The 11,988-nt window shown below is 54.2% G+C and overlaps 1 protein-coding gene across 1 annotated transcript; it reads left to right on the top strand.

Annotated features, from left to right (window-relative positions):
- The first annotated feature begins 5,214 nt into the window (after positions 1-5,214).
- LOC119093840 (chorion peroxidase-like) lies at positions 5,215-8,089 on the top strand. The gene has a single exon (XM_037216853.1). It carries the CDS (start codon positions 5,322-5,324, stop codon positions 6,972-6,974), a length of 1,653 nt encoding a protein of 550 aa, XP_037072748.1. The 5' UTR covers positions 5,215-5,321; the 3' UTR covers positions 6,975-8,089.
- The last annotated feature ends 3,899 nt before the right edge of the window (positions 8,090-11,988 follow it).

Below are 11,988 nucleotides of genomic sequence, written 5' to 3'. Positions count from 1 at the left end.
GCCGAGCACGCGCTGCTGCTGCGCGGCCGAGCGTATCAGCCGGAACAGCTCGTCCACCGTGTAGCCGGCGCGGCCCGGCTCCTGGCCGTGGTGGTAGAGCGCGCTGTGCGCCGGCGGCGCGGCGGCGAACGGCAGCAGTGCGCCTGCGCGGACAGCAGAGCCAGTCACGCGCCGCTGCCGCCGTCTCGCGGCTTAAGAAGCGCCCGTCAGCGCTCAGCTGGCGGAGCGGCTCCGGCTGTGGGTGTGTACACTCCACAGCCCTCCGGCTCGGCAACAAGTGCTGCAGTTCAGCGGCGGCGCGACGATGGGCGCTGCCGCGCACTAACGCGGACCAGCAACACATGCTTTTTGTACTCGACAGTGTTCGGTGCGGGTGCGGGTGCGGGTGCGGGTGCGGGTGCGGGTGCGGGTGCGGGTGCGGGTGCAGGTGCGGGTGCGGGTGCGGGTGCGGGTGCGGGTGCGGGTGCAGGTGCGGGTGGGACAAGCAGCCATCGGACCTCCGCAAAGCCGGTTAACCCTCTTCGTGTGCTCCTTCTGAACCCTGGATTTCCACGGGGAACCTTTCAGTCCCTGTGCTGTCAGAGCCTATTTTTGGGGTCATCTCGTGAGCAGTGTCAAACGCATTGGCGTAGGCGGTGCTGCAAACTCATCCGTCGAAGATTAACGTTTCCGCAGTGGATATGTCAGTAAGTGGCAAACGTGCTCCCAAATTGTAAAACAAACGCTTAATATACAACGAAAATGAAGCTGTCGAAGCTTTGAAAGTTTATGCAATCTTACATGTACGTCAGCAAAAGCAGCATAAGTGACTCGTAATAAGTTACCTTCCAAGCCCAGGAAGATATAGAAGTATGCAAAGAACAATGTCAAAAGCCAACGCTACGAGTATAACGTAATACAGCTCCGAGTGTAAGCCTTCTGTGCTTCGTCAACTTTATCCTGCTATCCTGAAATAATCCATGTGGGCTACCACGCACTACCTGAACACATTGTTTCAATAAAACAAGACCCCAACCTCGACAAAAAGCTATGTCCATTGTCCATTTACACGACAATGGACACACCCCGACAACCAGCTTAAGAAAATGAGTTGATCTTCAACATAAAGTCGACTGTGCTCCGCGGAAGTGGTGCACCATGGCATGAGCTACGCATTCTTTACATACAAAGAGACAAGAGGTACCTTTCCCGGTAGACACGAGATGTCGTGAAATTCGCTTGTGAATCAAACCGCTCCGCCCCTCCCCTCGCTCTCAACGGGCGCAGACGCCGGCGCTCTGCAGGGCCATGTAGTGTCATCCGTCTGGCACTGCCCACCCACCAACCTTCGAAGTCGAAGCGGGCGACAAAGCCGGTCTGGCCGTGCTCCACCTTCGGCGCCGGCAGTTGCGTCATCCACAGCAGCTTCTCCGGCTCGACGTGATCCATGTGCGGCCACTTCCTGGCCTCGGCCAGGTCGATGGGCAGCTGATCCTTCACCCGTTCCAGCTGCTCCATCGCCTGGTCTTCGCCCACTTCCGGCGCTGGCGCCGGCAGTCGCCCCGCGGCCGGCGAGTCTGTGACCGCCGCCATCTCGGACTCCCCCGCCTCCAGCGTGGTGAACTCTTCCATGGGCTGCTCCGCGGTAGCCGACGCCTGCCCATCACCGGCAGCGAGGGGCGGCCTCTTGACGCGTTCCTGGTCCTGCCGGGCTCTCCGCTGCCTGACAAACTCCATCAGTTTGGGATCCAGACTGGCTGCCAGCTCGCGCTGGGCGTTGAGTCGCTCTTCTTCGGACATGGCCACCAGAGCGGCCACGTTCTGCTGGTGGATGCTGATCGCCTGATGAGCTGAGCCCAAGCCGGAGCCGTCCACCAGAGCACTGCCGCTGTCTGCGGGTCAGAACGCGACGCTCTGATCAGTGGCCGTCAGAGCACAGCCGCTGTCTGCGGGTCAGAACGCGACGCCCCGGTCAGCGGCCGCCAGAGCACAGCCGCTGTCTGCGGGTCAGAACACGACACCCTGGTCAGCGGCCGCCAGAGCGCTGTCGCCGTCTGCGGGTCAGAACAGAACGCCCTGATCAGCGGCCGCCAGAGCGCAGCCGCCGTCTACGCGTCAGAACGCGATGCGCTGATCAGCGGCCGCCAGAGCACTCACGTCCTGATCAGCGCCCGCCAGACATGGGCGAGAATGCCTTTCTTCAGTGCAAAATTATTTGTGAATGTAGCCAAATGAAAGAGTCAGTTAGAACACAAGCGTCAAGAAAAGTAGGCCACGGGGTACAAATGAAAGCAGGGGTGTAGTTTCGCAAAGTGAGCTGGGAGGATGAACTGTGTAAAATGGCTCGACTTGCCCCCAATATACCCAACAAGCGTGTTTCTCCCTGGATTTATTTGGTCCACCTTCATCCCAAAGTTGGCTGGCTGGGGCCACCCAACAGTTGGTGGGGGGAAGGATTGAAGCTATCCCAAGCTGAATACGAAATTGGACCCTTGAATGAGTTATTTGGACATCGCTTGAGATCCTTGAATGAGTTATTTGGACATCGCTTGCAGGGGTGGCAATTTTTAGTGTTATGCTTTACGATGTGGCCTTAATCCCAAATCAAGTTTAAAAACTCGCTCTTGCATGGGCATTCCTTATTCCACGCTTCATAATGCTGAAAAGATATACAAAATACGGAAATACGTCGCCATTTTCCTCTTATCTGCAAACAAGTGCTACCATATACGTCGTCATTTTCCTTTGTCTGCCAACAAGTACAATTTGCATACATTCATTTGTCTCAACACGACAGGTGTTGCGAGGACAATGAAAGAGGCAAACCAGCATGAGCAGTGTGCTCTACATCGGAGCAAAGGCGTAGTAACAACTCCAAACAGTGGGCGGAGGATCACATGGAGCTTGGGCGATCCAGCAGAATCACTGATGCATCAGATAATTCAACTGGAACCCAGCCGAAACACACCTCCCTGGTACAATCTAAATGCAGCTCATGCCTTATGAGTGCGGCCGCTCGTCTTGAGCGCCAACTAGCGCTCGTTTAACACCACAGGCGCCCTATCCGTGTGCCGGCGGGTGCGCACGCTGACCAGCGGCGCCGGCTGTCGGCCGCGTGCGCCGGCGGCCGCGTGGCCGGCCCCGCTCTTGCGCCTCGGAGGGCGGGCCGTGCCGCCGCAGCGGGCTGTGCGTGACATGCAGGACAGACGGACGGCGGCACATGTGCGTGCCGCCCCCGCCGTCGTATATAAAGCTACGACGCTCCCCGGCGACGACAACGCTGTGCCAGCGTGCCTCTAGCAGCCAAGATGCGTTGTGCAGCGGCAGTGGTGAGTATTTGGGATCATGGTTTGCACGGCCCCCACCCAGCTTGCGGCTAGCCGAGCCGTGGACTGTGCTCCAACAGAGCCGTTTTGATCGGCGACAGCCCCTGTGATTGCAGTTCTAGGATCGAAGTGTAGTTCACCAGATTGTGGAGGCACGCATGCGCCTAACGTCATGAACGATTCCACAACACGCATGCAAAAACGCGTGCAGGCACGCACGCATCCAAGCACGCACGTACCGAAACACACACTGAAGCAAGCATGCATGCACCAAAGCACGCACGTCCTCACGCACGTCCTCACGCACGCACATACCTACTCATTCACACGAGCATGCACGCATGCACGCATCGGCACATGCGGATTCAGCATCAAATCTTCCAGGACCAGCTGCAATGGCCGCGATAACTTGCAACAACAGTTGAACAAATAATTGTTCAGGAATGACCTCGTGTTCAAAGCCCTTGTCAAGCACGGCTAGTTGCAATGTGTGTGTGTGTGTGTGTGTGTGTGTGTGTGTGTGTGTGTGTGTGTGTGTGTGTGTGTGTGTGTGTGTGTGTGTGTGTGTGTGTGTGTGTGTGTGTGTGTGTGTGTGTGTGTGTGTGTGTGTGTGGTGTGCGTGTGCGTGTGCGTGTGCGTGTGCGTGTGCGTGTGCGTGTGCGTGTGCTGTGCGTGTGCGTGTGCGTGTGCGTGTGCGTGTGCGTGTGGGTGGGTGTGGGTGTGTGGGCGTGCGTGCCTGCGTGCGTGCGTGCGTGCGTGCGTGCGTGCGTGCGTGCGTACGTGCGTGCGTGCGTGTGTGTGTGTGTATTTATATATCGTATCTACTACATATAGATGTTCCATAAAACAAACTACCATTTTCAGCAAGAGTAGCAGACCTGTAGTTCTGAACCGAGGCGACGAGGGTTTCCTATATTCTTGTGATGCATAATTGTGCCTATGTTGTCTGTTGGCTTTGGCTGAACCACTGAAACGTTACATAGTAATACAAACACCCTTCTTACTGCACTGTTACTGTCCTGTACTGTTACTGCACGCCAACATGTGCCCGGGACCATGACTGCTACAGCAACTACGCGGACGGAGCCGGACAGAAAAAAAACAATTATCCTGATGCTTTGTTGCTCTCTGGTCCCTAAGTATCCTCTCCCTCAAGCGCAGCCTGCGTTTTCTTGCAAAAGCGACGTTGTCATCACTGTCCGTCACAATATGGCCCTCATACCGTTCGTCGTTGTGCACCAGATGCTGGTGGTGCTGGTCGGCTGTCAGCTGACAGTCGGGATCGCCGCACGTCAGAGGGGCGACAGGCGCCGCCGGCCCGGAGGCGGAGGCGGCGGGGGAGGCGGCGCAGGCGGAGGCGGCGGGGAAGGCGGCGCAGGTGGAGGCGGCGGCGGCCGGCCTGGGGGCGGCGGAGGCGGCGGAGGCGGAGGCGGCGGGGATGGCGGGGGTGGCGGCGGAGCCAGCACGGGCAGTACGGGCTGCCAGTGCGAGCCGGCAGCGCTCTGTCCGCTGGCGCCGGCCGGCCAGCCAGAGCTGAGCAGCTGCCAACTGGCGGACGGCTCAGCCGGCGTATGCTGCCGGCCGCCGCCGAATGCCGTGCTGGGAGCCCTGCCAGGTCTGATCCGGGCGCAGGCCGCCCCAGCCGCTGCCCCCGCCGCCGCCGAGCCGGGCCGGCCCTCGCCCGAGATGCTGCTGCGCCGGCAGGCCGAACTGGAGCGCCGGCTGCTGGAGCAGGGCAGTGTTGCCCGTGGTGCGGCGCGCCGCCACCGCACCAAGTTTCCCTTCAGGGAGGAGCAACAGAACAGTGCACGTCTAGCGCTGCTCCAGCTGGAGCGGAACCGACACCCCAGCGGTACCGGCGGCGGTGGTTCGGGCGGCGGCGGCGGCGGCGGCGGCGGCGGAGGTCCCGGTCCGGGATCCGGCTGCCCGGCGCCCACCACACCCGCATGTCCATCGCAGCCGAGCTTCCGCACGCAGGACGGCTCCTGTAACAACCCGGAGAACCGGCAACTGGGCATGGCTGGCCAGCCGCTGCTCCGCCTGCTGCCCAGTCGGTACGATGACGGCGTGTTCGAGCCGCGCTCGCGCTCCGCCGCCGGCGGCCAGCTGCCGTCGGCCCGCGTCGTCAGCCAGGCGGTGACTCGCAGCGAGGACGTGCCCGACGCCCGCTTCACGCTCTCCGTGATGCAGTGGGGCCAGTTCGTCGACCACGACCTGATGCTGACGCCGCACTTCTCGCTGGACGGCGGCGCCGGCATCGCCTGCTGCACGGACGCCGGACTGCCGCTGCCGGCGCAGCAGCTGCACCCGCAGTGTCTGCCGATCACCATCCCAACGACCGATCCGTTCTACGGGCCGCTGGGCCAGGCCTGCATGGACTTCGTGCGCTCGCTGCCGGCGCCGGCGCCGACGTGCGGCGCGACGCGCGACGCGCAGCAGCAGAACGTCCTCTCCCACTTCCTGGACGGCTCGAACGTGTACGGTTCGGAAGAGGCGCACCAGCGCCACCTGCGCCAGCTGGGCGGCGGCTGGCTGCGTACTCAGCCGGGCAGCCTGCTGCCGGCCGACTCCCAGGGCGGCGGCTGCATCAACGCCACCACCGTCTGCTTCGAGGCGGGCGATGTGCGCGTCAACGAGCAGATCAGCCTGACGGTGACGCACACCATCTGGATGCGCCAGCACAACCGCGTGGCGTCGGCGCTGGCGGCGCGGCACACAACCTGGGACGACGAGCGGCTCTTCCAGGAGGCGCGGCGCATTGTCGTCGCCCAGATGCAGCACATCACCTACAACGAATGGCTGCCGACGCTGCTCGACGCCGACTTCCTAACCCGCAACGAGTTGCTGCCGGGCACCGGCACTGCCCACTCGGAGAAGTACATGTCGACGCTGAACCCGTCCATCAGCAACGAGTTCGCCACGGCCGCGTTCCGCTTCGGCCACAGCATGGTGTCCGGCACGCTCAAAATGTTCAGCGCGCTGGGCGGCAGCGCGACCAGCGTACTGCTGCGCGACTTCTTCTTCGATCCACACCTGCTCTACTCGTCTGAGCGGCTCAACGAGCTGGCACGAGGCCTGGTCGCGCAGCAGGCGCAGGCGCTGGACGGCTACTTCGCCGAGGACCTCACCGAACACCTGTTCCAGGGCGACGGCGACGCGTACGGGCTCGACCTGGTGGCGCTTAATATCCAGCGCGGCCGCGACCACGGCCTGGCCACGTACAACGACGCGCGTGCCGCGGCCGGTCTGCCGCGCGCCCAGCGCTGGGAGGACCTGAGCTCCGACCTGCCCGATGAGGCGATCACCGCCCTGCGCGCCGCCTACGGACACGTCGACGACGTGGACATGTTCGTTGGCGGCGTCCTGGAGCGGCCGCTGCCGGGCGTGGCGCTGGGCCGCACCTTCGGCCGTCTCATTGGTGACCAGTTCATCCGACTGCGCCACGGCGACAACTTCTTCTACGACCTGGGCGGCGACCGGCCGTGGCAGCTGACCGGGGCGCAGCTGGCTCAGGTGCGCCGCACCAGCTGGGCGCGCGTGCTCTGCGACAACGTGGACGGCATCACGCGCGTTCAGCCGCTGGCCTTCCGCGTGGCCGACACCGCCGCCAACGCCGTCACCGACTGCGACAGCCGGGCCATCCCGACCGTCGACCTCAGCCAGTGGTAGCGCCGCCGCCAACGCCGCGCGACGCTGGCCGGACGCCGCCCGTGACAGCCGCGGCACGCGCCGCTCTGCTCGGTGCCATTTTCGGCTCGTCGTGCGCAGGGCAGACGACACTGTTCCGAAGCGCAAGCCTAAATTTTCGGGGTACGGACATGTGCGTGGATTGTGCATGCGTTCTGACTTAACAGCCCACGGGCATTGTCTTCGACTTTGGGGATTTTAATTTGACTTTCTGTGGCAAGTTTGCACCCAACATAATTTCATTCACACGTGATAAGACAACCACAAAGACTCCTGACACTCCAGCTAAAATTACAGTAGAAAGTATGAGTGAAAATGTGGATGTAAAAGATGCTACTAAATGGTACTAACAATAAATGGCACAACTGGGACAAGTTTGTTTTACAAAGACTGTGCAGTGATTGTGGGAACAGACAAACCATATCATAGGTCACTGCTGACTGTCGTGAAACCGCCTCCTACGTCATTTTTGGAATAATGCTTTCAGGGTTTTGCATGATCGCATTGCATCCAAAAAGTGAACACGAGAGTCTGCTGCAACGTTTTCTCTTCACAGAGTGAGATAAGGTTAGAATACAAATGTCAATGTTCTGTACAGACCTTGTAGCATTTCAGCTTGGCTCAAATCACTATGGCCTGACTCACAATGGCTTGCCGCTGGGCGGGGCCTAAGTTCTGTTTATTGCCGGGACCCGTGCAGCCTGGAGCCCCTCTTCCAGCTTTGCCAGGCTGTTAACAGTAGCCGACCGACGTGGCAGGCTCATATTTATTCAACGTTTTGCTTTCATCTCGGTAGATGCAAACAGCCGTTCTGGTAGTTTTTCATCTGGCAGCTATATATTTCAAATGGCACAACAAAGGCTAACTGGGCCAATTTCACCCTTCACTAGAGTACAAATCAAACACTAAACAGCACTATGTTTCAAAAATTGTGCTCCTTGTTGCTGAAAACTACTCAGTCCATGATGAGTGGATGCAGCACTGATAGCTTCTGGTGTACCATACAATGTACTCTGGCCAGACTGATTTGACACCACAGTTCATGTGAGGCCCCACTCAGCCCCAGATGTCATATATCAGCTGTTGCAAACCTTTAGTTTATTGCACTGCTTACCAAATGTGGATGTGATGCCACTAACAGGAGCTGAGGGTTTTCTTTCGTGTTCTTGTTTTCGTTTCTCTGCTTGTCGAGCAAACAGACTCTTCCTCTTGCTGCCCGTTGCAGGAGCTGACTTGGCATGCTGATCTGCCTAAAATGGAAAAAAAGAAATATTGTGTAAGCACAAAACTCTTGTTTTTGCCTCAACAACTGAGTTATTAGGCTTTCTTTCATGTATGAAACATTCCAAAAATGATACCAAAGGGGGAGAGGTGGCCTGCACTGCAAGTCAAGGCCTTGAAGTTATTCTTTCCACAGATTGCTAATGCCATCATCTTCTTTTGAGGGGGCTGTCTGCCTCCCAGAAGCATACATGGACATATTGTCTTTCTTGGTATTTTTTGCAAAACAGATGGTGCAAAGTGGGCATGGAGCAATATAACAAAGCAATGAGTGCAACAACCTTAATAACAATCAGCAGCATAGGTAAATACTGAATGGAGTTATCAGGGATCAGTAATTAAAACTTGTAATGAATAACATTTGCATTAGCTAAACAGAAAAGTTGATCACAAAACAACCAATTCATTCACATTTGGCTCATCTCCTTACCTCTATATCACAAGCCACAATATTCGGGAACCCCTGCTGGCTGGACACACTTGGTTCCTTTACACAAGCAGATGAAACATCTCTTTCAATGATCTCCATAACTTATTGAAGGCAGAAGCTCAACAACCTATAAAAGAAGGCAGTAGGGCTTATATGTGATTGCTTCTAGCCCACATCATATAAAAATTGAAGTATATATGCATGGGCCAGCAAACACATACAGCAGGGCACTATATTTTGGAGCAGCTTAAAGGGGGAACACAAGAAATGGGGCTGACACACATGCTAATAGAGCAGGAGTCTGAAGAAGTTGCATCTGGATCTTCAGTAACATCATACCAGTTGCCCAAGGCCACAACCCACCTTTCTTTTGAGTTAACCAGGCAGAGAGACATTGACATGCTGCACATGCTTACACTAGGAATGGCATGATATATGTACTGTCCCAGTGGCCATATGCTTGGATAGAAGTCTGGCTATTGCAATCAACAAAATGGGTAATTTTAATTGACTGTGATTTGCACAGTGCTAAAAAGCACAAGTTTATGGGTGCATGTTTGCTACAGTTGGTACATATAAACAAGTATACATAAAGGTGTGTCATAAGACCTATAGAACACCCTAAAGTGTGTGGATGCCTGGGATATATTGCTCCTCAAGAACAAATGTGAGTTAATGATTATGAAAGTGAGTCATTCATAGCTTTCATGTGACACCATAAACACACAACAGAGAAGCGTTCACATACCAATCATATTACATAAAATTAGCATGGGTGGGACCAGCCATCACAATTGTAACAGGCCAATAAATGGAAGAAAGGTGGGAGCACTGTCATCTATTTCCGTGCCAAGCCAGTCCATTTGTGGCGCCACAAGACCAACAACAACAGAGTTCCAACATGTAGCAATTGTTCGCATCCGTTCTTGAAGTGTCAACTGTGAGCATTCAGTTGTTTATGGTCGTTCCCCTTGTTTACCGGCTAGCAGGGCCACTCCTGCGTCTGGAGTCGGCAGCACAGCCTCCACGCCCGGCTCTGCGGTCGGGCCGCCGGTGCAACAAGCGAACAAATGAGAAAGGGGACAGTTTGAACACCGTGGCTTGTTGGAACAGCTATCGCTTCTGCTGTTGAGGACTCGTGCGTGCCCCGAGAGTTTGGCTGTCCGGAACCCTTAAAAGGCAACCCTGGCTCCGCAAACCTGCATTGTCCTGATTCGACTCAAGCGCGCCATGTTATCTTATATATAGTGAGCTGTGATATGGTAGCAAAGTGTAATAACATTCATCCTAAAAGATACACAATTTTGGACTGCGTCGAACCTTCATTTCGTTCCGTTTCGTCATTTTTCGTTTCGTTTCGAAAGTTGGTTAGAAGGGTCGCTTTGCTCACAGCCGAAAGATCGTAAGCGTAAAAAGGCTGAAAGGTCGTTGGTGTCAGATGGGTCGTTACGTTGTACTGAGCCGCCCGGCATCTCGCCAATGGGAGATCCCACGATGACACCCCTAAGTAAATCCAGCATCAGCCTGCTTTGCAGTCCTGCAGAAATTTTATGGCGAAGAAGGCAAACATAAATTGAAACCCATTTGCAGATGCAGTCTGAAGACCATTAAGATCTGTTCTGGACTACTGTTTTGGCTGTCAAGTGCATGTTGTCCACTTTTGCGTTAGTTGAGCTCTACACATTGGCTTATGGCGGCGGAACCGAGTGGATGGAGGGCAAATGAATTGTGGTCGATAATGTGTCAGTTTGCCAATGATGTTACGAGATAAAACCGTAGTGAAGATTAGCGCTGGGACTGCCAACCTTGAAATCCTTTCACTTCACTTGTTATTTTGCCAAACATAATGTGGAAGCACTGTTCCAACAGGGCACACACGATCATGGAGTGGTGCCGTGGTGTGTGGGCTCTGTATTTTGTAGTTCTCGTGTGTAATATAGGTGTCATATACTCGAAATTATCAAGCCATAGATTGTGCGCAAATTTAGAATGCAATGGTAAGTGGTATTCCTTGCTGACTTATTTTAGTGGGCTGTTATGCCTGCTGGCTGCGCCGGAAATGCCTTGTGCTGCTCTCTCACTTTGTTGTTACTCGGTGCATGTAGGTGAATTAATGAATGTTTGATGATACACCATCTCTGAAGTTCAATGAAAGTTATTTATGTGTTGCTCACTGGTGCTAGTGTTGCAACTACCTCACACAAAGCATTTAGGGAAAAGTGTCCCTGTCAACATATGTTACAGCATATTTTTTTGTTCACTTGAGATGAATGGTTCTATACTTTTGCTGTGCATACCTCCTGTATTTCTAGAGTAGAGCACTGGCTATGATGAATTTTTATATTTATTCATGATAGTTCCTATTGTTATGTAATGCTTAGATGTATCAAGGATGCATGTTAATGGTACATGTACTTAGGATTGGAATTTAGTACTTAACTGATGTGGCCTGAGCTAAAATGATAGCACATCTAAGGAATATTGTTTTTGATGCAGGATACAATGGTTGCTATGCATAATGAGTGCAGCACTACATCTCCACTTAGCTAAAGTTACACCTTGTGAGCAGTGACAGAAAGCATGGATGAATGTTATAAGTAAGAAACCAACTTCCTTTAGATGCCATTTGCCATAAAAATCAGGATGTTTCAGTATATATTTAGATGTAGGTCAGCCTCACAAAATATGGCTGATAGTTGAAATGAATTTGGTGATACTAGGTCCAGCATGAAATATTGCAAGGGTCTCAAAAAGTAAAATGTTGCATGGACCCCAGGTACATCACATTTTTTAGGCAAAGAATACTGGAGTTATGCTGCTTGTGTAAACATTACTGAAACTGGAATTATTTTGCTGTATTGGCAGCAAAATATGGGCCGGGCTTGTCGTACAAAATGTGAATCTTTCACAAAAAGTGAAGATGGCAACTTCATCATCAATGCTTAAGCATGTCACTTTTTGATAGAAGCCTAAGGCGGAGAGTTAACATTTTGAATCAGAGGACTTCAATGTGGTAAAATGCTGCTGCAGCTTTTTGTTCATCTTACTGCCATCACTTACAAGACTTCCACACTGGTTTTGGGCTAAATCTATTTGGGATTTACTTCATGCTAGCCCTTTTATAGTACAACTTTCTTTTTGGCAAAGGTTTTTATTTTACCTTGCATTAGTTTTGAACTGTTATTGTCTACACATTGTTTTTGTCAGAGACATTTGCTCTGTAGTTGTGCCTGCATGACAGTGTTCCAGTGAATAAAGTTATCACTAAAGATGTATAAAAATGGC

The sequence above is a fragment of the Pollicipes pollicipes genome, unplaced genomic scaffold, assembly GCF_011947565.3.
Source record: "Pollicipes pollicipes isolate AB1234 unplaced genomic scaffold, Ppol_2.1 Scaffold_4002;HRSCAF=4701_pilon_pilon_pilon, whole genome shotgun sequence".
NCBI lineage: Eukaryota > Metazoa > Arthropoda > Thecostraca > Pollicipedomorpha > Pollicipedidae > Pollicipes > Pollicipes pollicipes.
This window is presented reverse-complemented; position numbering and strand designations above follow the sequence as displayed.